Here is a 21,011-nt window from a genome sequence, read left to right as displayed (position 1 = left end):
CCCTTTGCCACTTGACTGTGGGGGGGGGGGGGCACAAACATGGTCACTTAAGCCTTTCTTACAACAGTAAGTGAAGACTTGCTCATATTTTGTGAAGCTGGTGTTCTAACTGAAGGCCTCATTAAAAAATAGGTTTATTATATAGTAGAGCTGCTTTTAAAGGTCTGTACTGAGTCACCTAGAATCATCATAATTTATTACCACAATTTTTGTCCACAAAAATGTGAAACTCATAACTAAAGATAGACAAGTCTTTTGAAGTGTGTTTTAATGTAGATTTTTCTGTGCACGTGTTGGGTCTGCATGCTGATTATCCACATATTGAACAGCCATTAAGTACTTACTGGCAAATGCAGATGATGCTGGTACAGTCACTGGACTTCACAACCTGCTTTTTTGAGAGATGCCCGAGTCCAAGGTTGCAAAGGAGTTGCAACTTGTTGTGCTTTGCTCATGTTTTTAAAATGAGCCTGTTAAGTTCTTAGTATAAGTTAAGGCCTTTATTTTCTCTTTGAAGTTTCTATTAGCACTTAGGGAAGAGAGGAGGCAATGAACAAAGAGCTAAAACCTGTGAGCAACCTACACCTCGGAAATTGCTTCAGCTTCTAAACTTAAATGTCAGCTTTTGTGTCTTATTTTTAGCTCTTTCAGAAGCAATGTTGTGTGTACAAATAAATACCTTTAATTGCTTGTGATTATCTACATAGTGGTTTTGTCATCAGTCAAACAAGGTGAATATAATAACTTATTTTCTGTTGGTAATAGCTGGGTGAACCTGAGTTGCATTTGGCAACCTGGCTGACTGGCAGGGCTTGGGTTTGCATGCAGTTGTTCTGCTATGACTGTGTGCTAGTGTGCCTCAAGCTGTCCACAGTAGCTGAATGTATGCCTGTAGCCCATGTCAAACCCAAAGTAAAATGTCTTGGTTTAAGCCTTTTTGGTTGGGATTTAACCCAGTATGGCTTGCCTTCTAGATGGTGGCGTGATGGAGAATTACTTTCTAAATAAGGATGGCTAAAAATGAGGTTGGGCTGAAAGGAGATTCTTAACCAAACTGCTTTCCAGATAACTATGGAAATGGAAACATTACAAAATGCTTGTGAGCAGAAGTCCCATGACAATTGTTGTTACTGTTAAATAACAAATGTCAGATTAGGTTGGTGGCAAAACAAGAGTTAGATGGTATTTTCCAAGTTGACACCATTCTTATCAAACAGTGTTTAGGTAAGGGCAGGGGAGGGACACTACCCCCCAAACCAGTGAAAACTAACCACTGCTTACCTGCTTATCTAAGTAATGTGAGTAATTACTGAAACTGAAGCTTTAAACAGCCTAATTTGCTTCATTAATATTTTTAAAAGTAAAAGAGTGTTATCTGCAGGTTACAGAAATGTGCCACTGCCTCTTTCATTGGCAGTTGTTTAAGGGAGCACAGTGTGAACAAAGCAGAGTTTCTGTGGGACTGGTCGATGCTGTTGTATGTTTTGAACCGTAGCAACCTGTCATCAAAGGATGGTTAGGTAAGAAGGTGGTGAAGCAGGATTTCTGTATGCAACATTCCTGGGATTTTTATGAAACACCCGCAATGTTTCTGTAAGACTTGAGTAATTGGGAAAGGGCTGTTACTCCAAATCTGTTTGATCTGTTGTGGCAAGCTGGAAGCATACCTTGAGGAGTGCAGAACTCATTGAATGATCATTCTCCTACACCTGAGAAAGGACCGAGGCTTTTGAAATGACTCTCATGCCAAGAAGCCTCTGCTGAGGCGCACATCTCTACAATGGAGGACTGTGATGGAGGGTGTCCAGGGTTGCAGAGCAAAGCCTGTGCTCTGCTGCATTTGCAGAGGGACAGTTGGTTGAGACTTGAGCTGGGACTGCCTCGAGGCTTTGTGGTGCAGTGTGGCTGCATGGGTCAGGTAGTGCTGAAAGCTAGTGGGGCACTAGCTTTGTTAAGATATCAAGGCATTATCAAGATCATTTACCAGGGTTAGTCCTTCAGGTCCCCACTTGATCTCCCCCTGGTGCAAATCAGGTGTCCTTGTCATCAGTGTGCCTTGTCTTTGCAGCAGGGCCTGGTTTGCTGGCCATGGCATGCTGGTTGTAGCAGACAGCAGCATGCAGAAGGGTGCCTTTTTTCTGCTTTGTTTGTTATTGCATTCTCCAGCTATTCTGCACGTGCATCTGTAAATCAGCTCCCTTTCTTTTAAAGCCTTGTTCTGTAATAGTAAAGTCTCTCAGGTGTGGTATCAGGTAAGAAAAGACGGATGAGTCCTCTGTTGTTTAGGTCAGATCTTTATCTCCTATTTCAATATTTTCTTTAGAAAAGAGACCTTACTGAGATTTCTCCTGTGCTACCTTCAGAGCAGTTGGTTATTAAACTGCCCTTTCTGTCATAGCTTTATTTAAAAATCCACTCTCTGTTAGTAATTGAGCAGAAGAGACTTTCTGAGCAGCGTGACATGGAAGTAGGCTTCTCCAGGAGCACAGGGAAGGCAGGGGCAGTTCACCATCTTCGTGCACCTTACAATTAATCATGGGAAGCTATGTGTGTAAGCAAAATCTGTGGTCTGTTCTGATCCCTCAGAGACAGTGGTGTTAAGCACAGACTGCCATGAGATTTCTGAATGAAAAAGCATACAAGTCAGTCCCTCAGAGCATCATGACTATCTGTCCTTACAGTGCATTGTTCAGCAAGGCTGAAGACCTCCAAGAGATGCTATAATAAATGTTTTTCAGTGTAGCACGGGATTAGCTTGTTCTCAGCTGTTGCAAGCTGGCGTAACTCCCATTAAATCAGTGGAACAGTGCCGATCTGCTAATCTGATGACCTGATCTCCTCTCTCAGTGGGGTGCAAAGCAGTACAAAAACTTAAAAACACCATCGTAAGATATAAACTGTTAATGAAACTTCTGGTTTTATAGCTAATAGCTCTGCCTTCCCAGCTCTCAGAACAGCATGTGACTTTAGTGTATGTCTAGTTCTCCTTTAATGCTTAATATAGAAATTTAAGTAATTATTCATTTGATCTCTTGGTCCATTTTGTTGTTTGCAATAGAAGCCATGACTCTCTCTGACAAGGTTAATCTTCAGTAGCTTTGGTGGTTTACGTGTACCAAATTAATTTTGCCTTAATTTTTATTCTTCTGAGTTTTGAGAAGCATGATTGTTTGTTTCCTCTTAGGGACAGACAGCAGGGACATGTGCAATATCTGAAACGCTCAGAGATGTTTTGAAGAACCTCTTTAGCTCAGTTTCTCCATCTGTAGTGTTGAGTACAAGGCCTACAGATATAAAGGAGGTCCAGGTAAGTCTTATTCCTACCTAAATCTTTTGAGAAGTCTCCTTCTGTTTAGTGTTTTTATTATATATTCATGACTCACAAATAAGTAAGTTTAATACCATTTGGTGATCAGAAACAACTGGAACACATTCTTTAAAACAACATAGCCTTTGGCAGTGAAGGCTTTGTGTGATCATAACTCCCGTGTGACTATCTGTTGATGTTACACCTCATCACACGTCTGCTTGCCTATATCAGTGTGACAGAAGGTAAGAGTATTTGGTATTTGCATATGTACAATCCCTCTTGCTTTTCTTGCTTTTCACAGAATGTACAGAACGTAAGCCTTCTCCCTCAGGGCACTAGTCCCCCTAAACCTCCAAGGGCTCATGAACTCAAACTGCTGGTGAAGAACATCGCGGTAAACCTAACTGATCACAGTGCTGCAGGTAACGTAGCCCTTGCAATGCTGCTCGTTTTCAAGCAGGGTTGGGTTGTTTTTTTTTTTCATTTTGACTGAAATAATTTGGAAGTTCTGGGTTACAACCTTCTCTCAAAAGAAGGTGTAAGAAATTGCTGCACTCTCAGAAACATGCTTTTACAAAACTGTGTATGTTTTTGTTTATTTGAGTATTAAAACATCTTGATCTTCTTGTAAACAAATACACCATTTTTGGAAACAAATTGAAATGAGCATATTTATAAAGTTAGTTGATTTATTTTCTGGCATTTAGTTTTAGTTCCTAAAAGTTATCAATTTCCCTGTACCCAAGATGTGAGGCTCAAATCCGACTCTCCATTCACCGTTAGCAGTGACATTGTTTTGGTATTACCTTATTTTTACAGCTGCTTTTCTTTACTTTTGAGCAATTTGCTGATTTATCTAAAAATCTCCTCCTCAGTGTAAACTCTCCTCAAAGGTGGTGTTTTGTTGGCGGGGATATTTCCACCCTAACAAAGTACCTCTGCAGGTAGGGAGGGAGTACCTCTTGCAATTAGAGAATGAAGCCAGAAAGGAGGCCACTGCCTAGTGAAGTTGCAATGTTGGTTTTAAAAAGAAGCACCAAGCCTGCTAGCAAGTCTTCAGACTTCTTCAAGTGCAGGCACGCCTGCATCACTGATTGAGGCATGAGCAAGCATATTTCAGATTTTGTCAGCGGAAATACAAATTTGAGGTTCTATTATTTATGGTCACTAATAGTCTTTTTAATGAAAGCTTGTGGCTGCTAAATTGGGCATGGCAGTAGTTTTGGATAAGTATATCCTACTTGCTATACTCCTTTTTTCAGTTAGATGGAATAGGTTTCTGCCCCAGACTCTTGCAGAATGCTGCTTTGCTCATCCTGGTTGGAAGTGGTTCCCCATAAAACTTTCTGCAGACTGTTTTATTTTAAAAACAAATTATTTTTAAAGCAGTTCTGGAACTCTTGACAGTGAAATGTCCTATATAAAAATGTCCTATATAAATAAAACTGTGCTGAAAACTGTAGATTGCAGGAAAACTTACTCAAAATTTGTTATTACTCCACAATTTTGTGGTGCAAACTAAGCTTTTCAAAAGAGCAGATCATTTTGGCCTCCTTTAAAACTTAGGAGATAAGATACTTTTACGTGCATATGGTGCATGCAACAGATAATTAATATTATTATGGGAAGCCTTTATGCCCCCTCTGTGAAAATGAGAGGAAGAGGGAACAAATAATGTGCTCCACTTTGGGAACCCAGATATTGAGGGGCAAAATCACCATTTGCTCATCTAAAAGGAGATGGAGGGAACTTTTGCTGGTTCCCTAGCAACTCTGGGAGTGTAATCACTTTGGAACCAAGTATGAAATAAAGCTTCATAGTGAGGTTTGGCTGGTACACTTGAAATCCAGTGGAAATACGGCACAGCTGGGGCGATGCTAGGTTCTGGACATAGCTTGCTGCCTTTTAACTGTTGTTCCCTTCCTTTTTCCTGGCCTTGTGTTGCAGCAGTTATTAGTTCTGCTGTTGCAACTGTGAAACTCTGTAAGAGTGTGCAATATTGCAAGCCAACCTGCAGAGACATACAGAGGATTGGGGACAGGCGGCGTGTCTGTCTTGATCATTATCATCCTATAAACTGTCGATGCTAACATGGTTTATAGGAGCTTGTGGCTTTCCTGTAGATGTATTAGTTCAACTGGTAAGTGACCAGTAGCAGAACTGGCCTCTGCTTGTTGGCTATGCCCATTTTTATCTCCTTAGTTTGTATGTGTAAACAAAGATTACCCTGAATTTAGTACTGTATGGTCCACAGTGTATCATCTAGGGTAAAAGTTGATTTCTGCTGTTAAGGAAAAATGGTTAGTTGTGTACACTAGGTTGTGAGGGACAGAAATTATGAAATTCCTTGTTCAATATCTGTTGGTCAGTGGCTCTGGTGTAATTTCAGGCAGAGCTATACAGGCATTTCTGGCCCAGGCTGCTGAGCCCTGCTGGCAGCAAGAGCAGGCTGCAGAGACATATGGCTGGGTTAACAGAAAACCGCCCCAGGTTCATTAACTCAGGCTCAGCATGCTGTGAAAGCAGCTAAACTACTTACTCCAGGGTTAGCTTTGATCCCAACTAAGCTGCCAGTAGACAGTGCTTTATCTCCTCTAGTAACCTTGCCAGGTCCAAGCTGCCTCTGTGCCTGAGATAGGGCTCATCCCCAGCCCCCGTGCACCACCAGAGGACAACTGAGAGTTGATGATAGTAAATATAAACCTAGAGTCTTCTGGAGAACTGGGGTCTGCATGTCTTTTGTTTGCTTTGCACACAGTCATTACTGAGCTTTTTGCCGCTTTCCTGGATATTTTGAAATGCTGGGACCAAAATGATTTCTGATGCTGTGAAAGCCATGCAAAATAAATTGTTTAAAGAGTAACACATTATGCAAACTATTTCCCCTTGGAGCAGCAATATAATTGCTCTAATATGCCAATTTGCCATGCTATCAAATTTCAAGATCAAGGTAGAGATAATTCTGCACCACTACTCTAAAATGCCATGAACTTGTTAAAAACCGCAGTCCACAAAGCCATTGTTAATTAGCACTACTGTCATCGTACACTTGCTAACAGAAAAAGCTTGCTTTGATGTCCAAAGAAAGCACTGTGACCATGGCCAGTAGGAACTTTGAAAATGTGTGGTTTTTTTAAAGCAGTTGAAAGCAACTTCACTCCCTTCTCACCTTGTCTCCACTCTACCATGATCTTGCTGTTCATCCTGTCTCCCCGTCCTTTTTGATCTTTTTATGCCTGTTTTTTTTTGCTTCATGCCAGAATTTAAATCGGGTCATCATGTTTCACACTGTGTAGAACACTGCGTAGGACAATAATGACCCAGTCTTGACCATCGACGTTAGTATAGATGGCGTACAAGCTGAAGAGAGGGAAGAAATTTATTCTTTGGGTGGGTGAGGAAATGTTTCCAGTAGTCTGTTCAAAAGTGCAGTATGGTGAGGAAGGGTGTTTGCTTTCTGTTGAGTAAGTGTACATCCTGGTGATGGAATATTAATAACTGGATATTGATTTTTCTTGCCCTTACAGGCAGCACAAACCTTGCATGTATAGTTCAGTTGAATGATCCTATGCAGAAGTTTTCCAGCTCTGTAGCCAAAAATGCTGCAAATCCCTTCTGGAAGGAAGAGTTTATCTTGTAAGTAACTTACCTAGTGAGAATACTTTTATAGTAAAGCATCTTTTTTGCTTAAACTAGGTGAGGTTAGCAATCTGGAGCTGGTAGGGACTTCAGGATATCTAATTACCCCTCTATATGAATATAAGATCAAATAGGTCTCTAGATCTTCCCTGGTAGATGTCTGATTCTAATAAATATAACAGGTATAATAAATCACCTTGTGCTGTCATACAGTGATAAAAAATAGCGTTAGCAAGGTTTTGAAGTCACTTTACCTTACACACTGCATTTGAGGAAATTCGATGTATCTCCCTTCCCTCCCCTGAGTGGGACCTGTAAATATGCAAAAAATTGACCATCTAAAAGAATGGTGGGTATGATTAAAAAGAAAGTGTAAAGCTAATGAGATTTTTTTTTCTGTAAAACAAAAATGGGACTTTTGGACAGTGTGTATAGTATTATGTGATTTACATAGCTTCTGTAAATAAGGTCAAAAGTGAGCAGTTCTAAAGCTCTTTTCATTTCCACTTTCTAGCGGCACAGCAGAAATATCTGGTAGCTTCTGTATTGTGTGAGTTGTGAAAGGAGGAGCCAGGGTGGGTCAGAGGGGTATTTCTCTAGTGGCTTTAAACACACGCACAGGCAGGCAGAAGCAGCTTCCCAGGGAAATGGGGCAGAGATGCTGCCATGCAACATAGAGCAGAGACTTATTTCTTTTTCTTCTACCAGGTTATTAACGTGAGAGGCTCTCATCTAAGTTCCATTCCTCTCTCTCTGCCTCTCTCTCACTAACAAATATATATATTTCAGAGAGTAGTATTTCAGTTGGTTTCACTTGTGATGTTTTTCTTCACTGTCTAGTCACAGCCTGGCATCTGCTGTTTCTGTTCCCTCTCTTGCAAAGCAGAGGTTTAACTTACAAAGCACTGAGCCTGTATTCAGACCTGTGCCTGTCTGTGCTGAGTGCTCTCTTCTTCAAGGAGTGGTGTACACCTCTGCGTGCTCCTTCTCAACGTGAAGGGGGAGCAAGCATGCAGCACACAGATCTTTTTCTGGCTCCTCATCGCAGTCTGCTAGACTGCACCTGGGAATGTTATGGACTGTGTGCTGCAGAAACGGGAGAGTTGAGGGAGAAGTGACAGGGGCTGCTTGATTTGATGGAAGGCACCAGGATCGGTCATCGAAAGTTCTACAGGACTTGACGAACACTGGACCCCTTTGCGTGTGTGAGTGCAGGGGGTGGAGATAATTTGAAGTCACTATAGTGAGCAAAAAAAAAAGTGATGTTGTATAACAACACTGAAAGGCCTCACCTTTTTATGTGGTCTGATGGAGGTGTGTGCACCTGCTTCTTTCTCATCCTGCTGTCAAGTGGAAAAGCAGCTAGGAAGCTCTCTTCCTTCAGACCCATGCAGTCCAACGACTTATGAAGTCTGATTTTAGTTATGAGGACCTACAGCTTTTGTGGAGAGCCACAGATCAGACAGTGTTCTTCTGTGACAGTGTACTGCTTTGCCATCAAGACTTAAGGGTTAATGTGATGCGATTTCTTCCCCACCGTAAGAGGGGAAAAAAATGCCCTTGTGTAGCAACTTTATATTCTGGAGTATCGGAGTATCTCAAAGTGCTTCAGCCACTGAGTCTGTGAATCACTTCAGCTATCTGTTGTTGGAACAGCATCCATGCTTGATGTCACAGGGCAGGCATGTTCCAAACAATTTTGGACAGGAAGCATGAAGAACAATACCCTTTCCAACTGAAAGTGCAGAGGGAGGGCAGGCAGGATGTGATTAACTTGACTAAAATTTGGCCTTGATGCTAGGGATAATGCTGGGTTTTCCACAGCGCTGGCTGCTTTTCAGAAGTGCATGAGGTAAGTTTAGGGACTTTCACAGATGAGCGATCAGGATTTGGCCGCATACCTTCTTTCAAGTTCACATCGCCCCACTCCCGTCTCTTTCTTCCTAAACAAAAATACCCACCAGTCTGAAGAGCAGTGTACTGACTGACTGACCACCACGTCAGGCTCTGCTTTAGCTTCACAGAATCACAGAATGTTAGAGATTGGAAGGGACCTCGAAAGATCATCTAGTCCAATCCCCCTGCCGGAGCAGGACACCTAGATCAGATCACACAGGAACGCATCCAGGCGGGCTTTGAGTGTCTCCAGAGAAGGAGACTCCACAACCTCTCTGGGCAGCCTGTTCCAGTGCTCTGTCACCCTCACCGTGAAGAAGTTTTTCCTCATATTCAAGTGGAACCTCCTATGTTCCAGCTTGAACCCATTGCCCCTTGTCCTATCACTAGATGTCACAGAGAAGAGCCTGGCTCCATCCTCCTGACACTCACCCTTCACGTATTTATAGACATTAATTAGGTCACCCCTCAGTCTCCTCTTTTCCAAACTGAAGAGACCCAGCTCCCTCAGCCTTTCCTCATAAGGGAGATGCTCCATTCCCTTCATCATCTTTGTGGCTCTGCGCTGGACTCTCTCTAGCAGTTCCCTGTCCCTCTTGAACTGAGGGGCCCAGAACTGGACACAATATTCCAGATGCGGTCTCACCAGGGCAGAGTAGAGGGGGAGGAAAACCTCTCTGGACCTACTGACCACCCCCCTTCTGATACACCCCAGGATGCCATTGGCCTTCTTGGCCACGAGGGCACAGTGGCTTCAGTGGCACAGCTTCCTGGGAAAAGCAGCAATAGTACTATCAAGGTGCTTCCTTTCAAGTTTTGGAGGAGCAGGAGGGGATGGTAGTGGCAGGGAAAAGTTTAAAACCTGCTGCATAGATGATGTCCCACAGCATCTAATGGAGGAGGAATGCCTGCAACCAAGATAACACCATCCTGAAACGGAGACATACAAAAATATAATACATATATGTGTACGCTTAAGGTTTTTGGCAGAACACCTACTGAGAAGGTTATAAAATCAAGTTTTACTGGAAGGCTCTTCAGTAGATACCCAGTTTGTTTCACTGTCTCAATTAGGGGAAAGGTTTTTTATCTGTTGTCTAGTCCATCTTATGAAGTACCACATAAGCCACTGCTAATAGTGCACATTGGTTCTGTCACACAGAAGCTAGTTCTTGTTATCTTGCAACATCCTTGAGTCTTCTTTTGGAAAAGTAATACTGACTATTCTCACATAAGACCGTAACTACCTTTATTTACTTGCATCTATCCTGCTTTTGCAGGAGACTCCTGCTTTGACAGGATATCCCACAGCTTTGAATGGGTTGTTGGTTGGACCTGTTCCAGCCTCTTGACTTACAAATTTGATCCTGCCAGGAAAAAATAGCTTCTTAGTGCTGTAGTGCAGCAGTTGGACTAGGAACCAACATCAGCTTGAAGGACAGTGTTTCTCAGCTACTGGGGAGAAGAAAAGCCTCTGAAATTTTAGGAAATTGAACTTGTGCAACAGTGCTGGAGGGAACCAGGCCGTGGTTTTCTGACTGTGATCCCTTAAGTCAGTCTTACCTGAGGTGAAATGGATGCTACGCACGCAGCGTACTCAGTAGTGCTGCCATGTCGCACTGCCTGGCTCAGTGCAGGCCAAGAAGAGTTAGGGTGTTGGCAACCAGAACGGGAAAGGGGAAGACCTAAGTGGGAAGGAAAATCTGCTGGCCTGCGAAGACCTAACATAGTTTCATTTACTTCACAGTGAACTAAGTGCCAAATCAAAAGCATTGCAACTGCAAATAGTAGAAGATGGAAAGTTGGATAGTAAGTATTAAAACTGAATTATTTTGCATGATCAGCTCATGAGCATTGCTAAATGTTGACATAAGTCCTTTTTTAGTTCTACTCGGTTGTATAGCCATATAACAAACTCTTAAATTTCTGAACCTGCATTAAAATGTAGATGTCTTATGCTGACTTGTCTGGTATTGGAATTGGGTATGCCTCAAGCATGGCTCCAGGCAGACCTGGGGCGAAGAACAGCTATGGAAGGGAGATTAACTGAAAACAGACAGACAAACTTGTACAAAATGGTCAGCTTGGGAAAATGTGCAACTTAAGTTTGTGTTTTTCAACTCCATAAGCCTGTCATTAAATTTTTGTCCTAGAGTTGAAATCCATGGAAAATCGCAGAGTTCTTGGGCAACACTGACTGACCTGGGTTAAGTGCTGTCTATGTACACCATTACTTTCATCAGTAGTCATGGACAGAAGAGAGTATACACTGTTCACATGTCTCTGTCCTCAGAGTTAAGGTTACAGATAAGTCTTGAGTTCCTTTCTAGACTGGCAACATCCTGAGTCTTCCATGTGCTGATATCCTAATTTTTGAGCCTTCTAAACTTTTAACCGATCCACCATGAGCAATTTTGGTTTCAACTTAAGCTTTCCAGGTCTTCCTGTGGCTGAAGGGGAGTCATGGGTGTTAATCCTAAATATTTCTTTTTCAAGCCCCAGAGGCTGCCTAGCGATTACCAGGTATAAAACACAGTAATTCTGATTCTATTGAATTAAATGTAAAACATGGAGGCTGAATAATTTTTACCACTTGGTTCTGTTTTTGCAATTTGCAATTAGCCTTCAGTGGTAAGAAAACCCCTCCACTGAACTATTGCATTTGGATTATTTGGGGTAGCATTACCTTCCTAGTAGGGGGTAAGAGGTAGGTGGGTGCTGAGGCCAGAGTGCACATTGAGGTGTTTGCATGAGCTTTACAAACTTGCTCCAAGTACTTCGTTGCTTGGACTTTATTGAAGTGATGACACAACATCATAAATTCTTCTACATATTATTTTGCTTATTATTATGCTGCATATTATTTTGCTGATACAGAGTTTTGCTGTTGCTAGAAATAGTAACTGTATTTCACCTCTTGGATCCATTTGCTTTTTCCTTCTTATGTCAGGTTTCAGGTGTAAAACAAAAAAAAAAGAAACATTACTTTTTGACACTCAGCTATTTCTCTGTGTTTCATTACTGTCAGTTGTATTCAACTTAGTTCAGGAAAAAGTTAAAAGTATTAGCCAAAGCTCTTCATGCCCAGTGATTAAAAAAATAGTGCTTTTACTCATAGTGTCTTATAATACTGGATGAAGGCTTGGCCAGTAATTTATTAGGTAACTATGTTTCATCTGAGTCCCTGTTAATAAGTAATATCACCAAGTGGACTGTGTTTGATTTTTAGTTTTGGGTTACTGTGTTTATTTTTAATAATCTAGATGTGCAAAGTTGGTGCAATACCTTGCATATGATCTGCCATTATTTGAGGGATTGGGAAGTCAAATGTAAGCAAATGCTTTAAAAAATTCCTCTGATGTGGATGCTGATTTTTTATTTTTAACAAAAAAATAGGATCTATATACAGTCAGCAAATGTATATTGTTTCTTGTGTCTTTAGTAACGGGTCTTTCAGACGATACGAGTAATGTTCCAAATCCTACTGAGAGTGTAACTACCAGCCTGGTTTTTTGAAGAAAAAGGTCCCAATTGGTTGCACTGACAATCATCTTTCCTCCACCATACCATGTTAGCTGTTCTCCCAAAAATTTGAATAGAGAACTCAAAGTAGAATGATATTAGCAGGGAGAGAGATGGGTTATGTGAATAAAATGTAGGTCTCTACATGTCTTTGAATTTCGCAGAAAACTAGGATTTCATCTCTGAAATGGTGCAGTAATTTTGATAATAGTTTTGCTGCAGCCTAGTGTATTTAATAAAGTACAGGGAGGAACAAGGGAACTGCTGAACTTGCACTGAAGTTCAAATTAAGAAAGACTATTCTTAATGCTATACCAGTTCATCAGGAATCCAGAGTGTTCTCTGAAATGAAAGATGCAGGTAACTGGTTATAGAGATTGTTCAAGAACCGAATAGTAATACTTCTAGGTGCTTTCTTTTCCTCTAAGCATTCTGCATATACAGAAGAAAAATGGTCAGAAATAGTGGGAAATAAGTAAGGTTTCATGTCTCTATGCATTCCTGTTGCACAGGATTAGGCCGGGCTTGAGGCATAGTTGTAAAATGGAAAGCAAGCTATGAAAACTGCCATATTTCTGTTCCATGGTGTAGGACCAGTTCTTGAAATTAGCTGCCTGTGTTCTTCCTCCTCCTTTCCCATCTTCTCGCCCTTAAACATACTGACAGTTCAGATATGTGCTGATTTTGTTGGTTTTATTTCTTCTAGGTCCTTTGTCCGCAATGGTGACTGTACCTCTAGACTTGTTCAGGAAGCAACCTTCTGGCCAGCAAAGCTTTGAATTGAACAGCACGGCCAGTGAGAGCAGCCCAGAGCTGGGGCCCGGGCTGGGATCCATTAGTGCAGAGGTACAATTGCATTTGGATGGTTTTACAGTGGATCTTTCACTTCAGGGAGTACTTGTGAATGCTCGTCTTGTGCTTTGGACTGTCACCCACATTGCAGTGCCATTTGTGGCCAAGTTAGAGTAGTGCATTCAGATTGCAGGGTAGCATGTCACATGGTATTTGTGTCTGTCAAAAGAATTAGCTGTTCGGCTCTTAAATGTTAGTAAAAATTGTAAAGGAGTACTAGCTAGAAATGTTAGTGTCCTCCTTGCTTGACTGGGCTTCTAAGGCGACATTTTTTTGTCCTTCTAGTTCTCTTTTATAGAACCGAGTGAACTAAAGACGTGGCAAGTCTCTTCTCCAGTGCCAGCCACTAAGATAGAAAAGGATCGCACTGTGATGCCCTGTGGGACTGTGGTCACTACTGTAACTGCTGTGAAAACCAAACCTCGTCTGGAAGGGAGATCATCTCCACTGAGCACAGGTGAGCAAGTCCACTTCTTTCCATGTTCACTCTTAGGCTTATCTGTGGGGAACAGAAGTTGCAGTGGGGGGAGTGGGATATAAGGAAAGGCGCTGTTGTCCAGACTTCTTTAATGTGCTCATGGTGGGGGGGCGTTGTTTGTATTCTTCAGAATCAGGTTTTTTGTTTTCACGAAGCCTTGTTCTTACAAGAGGAGTGGTTAATACTCCGTTTAATACACACTTTAAAGCTGCATGGTAGAGAGATAATGCAGAAGAGGTTGGTTTTGGTGGATGGTTTTCCACAAGAGAAAAATGTCAGATTCTTAGAGATTTTGATGATGATGGACCATCCTATGCCTTGGTCTGTTTATAATCTCTAATAAGGATTGGTGTCATCTTGTGACAAAGTTCTTTTCAGTGTACCTCTCAGGAATAGACTTTCTGATCTTCTTGGGATAAGTATGAAAGTAAAACTTCTCAACAGTGTTTGTGTGAAGTTTCTTGAAAAGCTGCATTCTTTTAAGTTGTTAAAGCAGATCTCTTGAGTGTTATCTAGCATATTACAGTAAAGTGTTTAAAAAGAATGAACTGCTACATTTCACGGGTCTTTTAGGGTCAGGTTACCATAGAAGGGATATGCCGAGAATTTGTATTAAACAACTTTCTGAAACACTTGTGATTTGAACAGGGTTTAACATTGGTATAACAGATTTTTATTATTTTTATAATAAATATCTTGAATTGTTTAAATAACCAAAAAAACTTGGTCCTCAGATTCTCCTGTGAAAACTCCAGTTAAAGTAAAGGTGATTGAGAAGGATTTCTCTGTTCAAGCTATCCATTCTCATGGTGCTCCAGTCAGCAAAACTTTATCATCTTCAGATACAGGTAATAGAAATGTTCAAAGCTGCTAATGAGAATATGTCTCTCTCTGCTGCACATGGGATTAATGTAATCCTGTTAAAATAACAGCAAACCCATATGGCTACTGCCTTTCAACAGGCACTGAGATGTTTATGTTAGCAAGTGCTGTGGTTAGGGATATAGCAGTCTTGCAACAGAGGTCTGTTTTTAATTCGTTATTTAAATTACTAATTTTAAATAAATAACAATGAGCTGTGGTTTGGAGAGGGGAGGTAACTGCAGAAAGCCAGGCTGTCTTTTCTCTCACTTTTAAATGAAAGATTTCTCCTTTATAAAGGCGTGGGGGACATTGCACAAAATGAAAACCAAAACCCTATGAAACTTACCTCTAAGGCCATTGTGAAGTTCCCCCTCTCTGAACAGAAGGCACAAGGCCGGGTTGATGTAAGGAAGTCTGAATTTTCTTCCTAGCCCTGCCACTGGGCTTTTTTTGTGCTAATGCAAATACACAATCTTGCTGTGCCTGTTTTTCCACCTTCCTAAGTCACCTGGCATACAGCTGAAGTGCCTTCAGAGTGTCACATGGCATTGATAATAACTTTAATTATAAATTCACTCTGACTGTATTCAACCTAATTTTGAGGCATTTTACCTTTTTGAGTGGCAACTCTGAATCTTCAGCATATTTTTCAGTCCTGTGTGCAGTCATCATTCGATCTTTCTGCAGCTCTGTGTGGAACAGTAATGAAAGATGGGACCTAGTCTAGCTGCAAAGGGCACAAGACGTGGAGTACAATTTTCTTTGTACAGATTTGAGCGCAGATGGAGCAATCTGGAGATGATATAGACTGCTCCTGGAAACAGTTAGAAGGCTTGCTGAGAGGCAGAAATGTATTGGCTAAAAGACAGACATCTGGGGAAGAGCATGAACTAGTAACTGAATAGCTGTGTAATAGCACTTGAATCTTTCCCTCACTCTGGACTAAGAAGTACTCTGATACCATCAATCAGGATGGTATTACTAAGCCAGTTTGGGAAATGTTAAGATAGCGCTAGACTTCTGAATTAACTGTCATAATTGTTTATGATATTAAAGATACAAAGCACTTACTGGAAAACTCATCTGAAGACAACTTAGAGCACATTGTGTTTTTATGGGAGTGCAGGGGAATTTCTGTGAATGTTTATACAAGACAGCAGGAACAATTACTCATTAGAACAAAAGTTGAAGCCAAATTAAAGAAATATGAAGAACCACTTGGTATCGCAGTAACTTAGGTAGCAGTTATTACAAACATCATGCCAAAATAGCAACAAGAACTATGGAAAAGATGCTGTGGTCATGCCATAGTTCTAAGTGATGACAACAATACAAATTAGCAAGCGCCCCTGATGCTGTCCTGGATGCTCTCAGCTCTTCTTGGGGGCTTTGCAGTGGCAAGGGAGATGGAAAAGTAGGTGTTTATAATGAGTGGCCAGACATGCGTGGGTGTGCATACCCCTTGTGCACACATACTCTTAAGTTCCAAAAGTTATCTGACTTACCTGGTGCAGCATAACTATTCAGGCATTGTCTTTTATTGCATTAATGTCACAGGAACAAAAGACACTACTTGGTTTAATTAATTTTAGTGCTATTCCTGCCTGTATTCTTTTGCTGTTAAAATTCCTTCTAACAGAAAAGCCCACCTCAGACAATTAAATACAGGCAGTTTTGTTCTGTTAACTTTCTTAGCCTTGTTTGTTCCTTGATTAATTTAATCAGTGTGTATTTTCTGTGCCCAAAGTATTTACATACTAGATGCCAGAAATGGCCGTGCTTAAAAATACTCATGTCTGTCTTAAAGAGCATTTTATAAAGCAGGATTCTTGTTCCTGTGCAATGTTCAGGGTGGGGAAAGGGGGTGCACTTGACAGGCTTTGGAGGCAGCTGATAAAGAGCAGAGTGACTGCCACTTTGCCTTCCCCATCCTATCCTAGTGCTGTAGAGAATCTGGAAATGCTAAGCAGGGACATCTGGAAAAAGAGCAAAATAGCTACCTGGAGAAGTAGTGGCATGTGCCAGCTTTATACCAGGTTAGAACTATGGCTTTTCATGACAGTGATATCTGATGCTCTACCTGCCACTTCTGAATTACAGTCACTGCAGTGTAGCAATGCATTGAAATAACTGGAGGTTTTGTCTAGGCTTCCAGAACCTCCTGTGTGCTCAGGGCAAGGGTTTGTAAGTGCAGCTTAGGTACCTTTTCTCAAAAGAATAGGTAACAGGAAAGACAAGACCCAATAGCTGGGTGGTGAATTGGAAGATGTTTTGGTAGGCCTGGTGTTTATGCCATTTCTGCTGATTTCTTTGAATTTTAAGTCAAGAACAAACTCTGCCTCTCTTTGCTCTGTTTTTTTCCTGGTTTCTTTCCTCTGAAATAATGCTTTATTTTCAGAACTGCTGGTACTGAATGGCACCGATCCTGTTGCAGAAGCAGCCATTCGGCAGTTAAGTGAATCTGCAAAACAGAAGCTGAAGTCTCCTAGAAAGAAAAGCACCATTATCATATCTGGGGTGTCCAAGGTAGAGCAGAAAACAACACTTATATTTAATGCTTAGTACTGTGAAGTGCTCCACTGACTGTGACCTTAACATGAATTCTGCTGTCTCCCATTCAGCAGTCTTTGCAGGATCTCGGTCTGTGTACCAGTTTGTTTCAGTAACTGTTTCAAGTGAAGCCAAATCAGGGTGGGTTTGTTGGAGAAGATGTTGGTTTTTGATTGTTCAGTATGACAGCCTGACTAAAAATGCATCGTATCCTTGGATGGGAGTGGGATGATTTTGGAAAGCTGATTTAGATGAGAACAGAGGAAAATTAGTCCTTTTCCTTGCTTTGCCCATGGAGGGAAGATCCACAGAAAAAGTATGAAAGATTTTTCTATTATTTTCAAAGATGTTAAAAAGAAAAAAAAACTTTGAAAAACGTCCTAGTCCTCTGGGTTCTGTTCTAGAGGGAGGGCAAATGGAAGACTGTTTCTCAGAGGGTATATAGCATTCCTCCAGACTTTCTTCATCCACAGCCTCAGTCTCCCATCTGATGATTGGTGCCTGCCTGTAGTCCTTTTCCTTGCAGGCTGCTGTATGGACATTTGCTATCAAGTCTTGCTGTTATGCCCAGAACCCCTAAAGACCTCTAAGTGAAAGCCGAGTCAGTGAGCATGGATCCCCTCGTGATCATTGCGGTGTGCTGGGGGGCTGGAATGAGGATCAGCTTCCACAGTGACGGATGTATCTGCTTGGGAAATGGGGGCACTGGGACTGCATGGATTTGTTTTAGCTGATATAAATGCCAAGAAGTCCTTCTACAAGATGAAACACTTTGATGTTTATTTTCTTAAAAAGACCAAAGGATTATTGTCTACACATGCTGGTACTTCATTACAGCAGCACATGCAGGAAAGAGTCCCATCATTAGCAGTGGGGCCAGGGACAGGTGGGAGGCATGTACTTAAATATTTTTTTTCCAGTCATTTGGCATTAACTTTTATTAAAACTTGGCTACACGCTCCTCTCCTTTAGTGGACCTAAGGAAGCCTCACAGTGGCTTTCTGATAGCCCTGAGCAATACAATTAAAAGTGTAAAGAAGAAAAAAGAACTTTTGCAGAGAGGTTTGTTTTTTTTCCAGCAGAGCAGCTAGTGTTACTGATGTCTCTTATTTTCGCTGGGCAGACCTCTTTATCTCAGGACAGTGAAACTGCACTGATGATGGACTATGCTGCAGCCATGGACAGCTCCTGCAAAGAAGTAGATCCACCACCCGTGGAGGAAGCTGCTGCAAAAGTCACCTCTGAAAAGCTATCATTAGATGCTTCAGAAGTAGTTCCTGATACTGACCCACAGCAAAGTGCCTATAAGGCTTGGGGTTTGGAGAATGGCAGCCAACCGTGGGACACTAGCACACTTTTAGACCAGACCTGTGAAGAAATGTCTGGGAGCTCATTAAGTGTTTCAGAAACTGGGAGCATGAAAAAATCTAAAGGTATGTGATCCTTACCTCTCCTTCAGGGAATGAGTGCTTTCTTCATGTAATTGGCCATGTCATGCAACACTGTAGTAGTTCATGCTTTCTTACTGGTTTTTGTCCTTAAACTCCTTGTGATTATGGTGTTGGTTGAAGCTGTCTTACTAGCAGCAAAAGAGTGCAGTCCTCTGGCTCTCTGAGCCAGGTCAGGCTCTCTTACACTCCCCTCCATCATGAAACAGAGGGCTCACCCTTAGAAGCTGAAGAGCAGCTCACTAAGCCCAACTCAGTTATCCGGAAGAGAAATAACTAGACACATTGTCAATTCTTTAATGAAAACTGTGTTCTTGTGAACAAGGACTTGTCCTACATTAGCAGCCCCATTACTGATGTGAAAACTGCAGGGTTCCACAGTTGCTTTCCAACAGATACATTATTTCTCCTCCTTCACATCTCCGAGCATAAGACTCTCCTGTCCTCGCCTGTGTTCAGGAAGTACCAGAGCTAAACAAGAAGTGCAGTCTCTCTTAACTGCCTTGTGAACAGTTTCTCCCTTTTCACTGATTTCATTAGTACAAAGTTTGGTGAAGAAAATAGAATAAAAGATAATTTGATAAGTAAATAAGGGGTCAGATCATTTTGCTTATGTAGTTACACAGCTGGACAGCTGCAGTTTGATAAATGCCTTAGGAGTCTTTGTGTATCCTTTATAAATCCATTAACCTCTGAGGCTGTAGCACTGGTTTGTGGCTAAGTAGTAAACACAGGGGCTGTTAGGAAGTGTGACACAAGAGCCAGTGCAGTGGACTGTGCTCTGAACAGGCAGCACACCAGTCTCATGGGCTACATGTTGGAGTTGCAAAAATTTGTTTCTCACCCATATCCATCCCTCTTTCACTTTATTATTTTCTATTCTTGCCTTACCCAGAGAGACTGTAAAAGGGCTTACTACAAAACCTCAGTATATTACTAGATTATTGTAATTCTCCCCGACAAGAGGCATACACTGGACCTCTTTCCCAAGGCTCTCCCTTAGAGTATTGAGGTTTTCTTGCCTTCTCACAGCTTTATTGCTCCACCTGATAGATCAGGATGGTACAGCAACAACCAATTTGACATGGATAGTCAGGCACTAGGAAGTTTTGGGTGTGTTTGGCATGAGGGCAGGGGGTTAGTTGTGAAGGGATTTGTGTCATTTGAAGCCTGGAAAAGTTTAGGAAGCTGAATGAAATTTTGAAAAACCTCTGGACTCTTCTTTAACATGTTACTCTACAGCAAGCAAGTGGAAGTTTGTATGTGAGCTGTTGTCTAGTTTTGGTTTTCCCTGTGCAGTATGTGAGATCAGGCTGCTCAAGATCCTGTTTACACGATGTCGTATAGCACTGGTAAAAAGTGCAAAGTATTTCTAATATTTGAGAGTAATATTTGTCTCATCTTGAAAAAATATTTTAAAAAACTGTCTCATCCCTTTCTTTATACACAGATCTCTTTGTGGAAGTCTTGAATCTCTACTTTGTCACAGCTGAGTAGCTTTTATGGAGTGACATAGGAAAACATTTCAACACCCCTGCCTTCAGTTAGCTTTGAATAATTCAAGGTTTCTATTTGGTCAAATGCTTTCCCTTTTAAAAAAAATCCACTAAACCAAACACAACAACAAAAAACACAAACAAAACTCAAACAAAGCAAACAAAACCCTTTCTGCTTTAAAAAGCCTCCTGTATGTATTAATGTCTTAAAGTTAACAGTCTTTTTTTTGACACTTGTGTATGTTTGGTTTTTTACCTTTCTGACTTCCTCTTTCTTGCCCATTCCCTTTTATAAACTTAAGAGGACTACTATGCCAACCAGAATTAATTACCTACACAGTAAGTTATTTTTGTCTTTATTTTTTAAGAAAATGTAGCTTTACAATGGTACACTCATTGTAAAAACTGAAGCAAAACATAGTTTGGCACCCATTTACTTCTTCCCCCATCCATTTCTTTCCTCCCTCCAAAATTACCTTCCTGTGGTCAGGTGTCTTAGCAGACTAGTTTGCTGTAAGAAATCACTCTTCTGATGGTCGTGCTGTCCAGGTGGGTCATGCAGAATGGGACAGCAAGGAAGGCTTGAAGGGGTGCTCTGCATTGCTGATCTCTCTCCATCATACTAATTCCTGTAGTATCTGATTATCAATCAAAATCTGCTCATGCAAACTATGTGCGACCCCATAACTGGATGTGCATATGCAGAAAGCTTATTTTAAAACCTGCTGCTTACGGTTTTCTAGTTCTCTTTTCTAGCCTAACTTGTAGAACTACCAGGACCTCAGCAGGTATTTACAAAACCACCTGGATAAAAACTGTTTTGGAAGTTGGGAAGGAATGGAAAGAAGCGATCTCTATTCATATCCCAGTAGATGTGGAAGGAAATCTTCCTTCATTAACAAAAATGAGATTCAGAAGTGATCCCAGCCCCACAAGCATTTTCAGAATTCCCTACA

General features: G+C 41.3%; 1 protein-coding gene across 1 annotated transcript in view; it reads left to right on the top strand.

Annotated features, from left to right (window-relative positions):
• Positions 1–21,011, top strand: part of C2CD2 (C2 calcium-dependent domain containing 2) — a gene marked incomplete at its 5' end in the record, with an annotated part of 35,848 nt that overhangs the window by 11,692 nt on the left and 3,145 nt on the right. The window contains 9 exons of the mRNA XM_010083456.1: positions 3,185–3,307; positions 3,612–3,732; positions 6,838–6,946; positions 10,593–10,654; positions 13,074–13,213; positions 13,505–13,676; positions 14,432–14,545; positions 16,960–17,087; positions 18,235–18,544. Coding sequence (XP_010081758.1) covers positions 3,185–3,307; positions 3,612–3,732; positions 6,838–6,946; positions 10,593–10,654; positions 13,074–13,213; positions 13,505–13,676; positions 14,432–14,545; positions 16,960–17,087; positions 18,235–18,544 — 1,279 coding nt within the window. The remainder of the gene's footprint in view (positions 1–3,184; positions 3,308–3,611; positions 3,733–6,837; positions 6,947–10,592; positions 10,655–13,073; positions 13,214–13,504; positions 13,677–14,431; positions 14,546–16,959; positions 17,088–18,234; positions 18,545–21,011) is intronic.

This window comes from Pterocles gutturalis, unplaced genomic scaffold (assembly GCF_000699245.1).
Source record: "Pterocles gutturalis isolate BGI_N339 unplaced genomic scaffold, ASM69924v1 scaffold44500, whole genome shotgun sequence".
In the NCBI taxonomy this organism is placed as follows: Eukaryota; Metazoa; Chordata; class Aves; order Pterocliformes; family Pteroclidae; genus Pterocles; species Pterocles gutturalis.
This window is presented reverse-complemented; position numbering and strand designations above follow the sequence as displayed.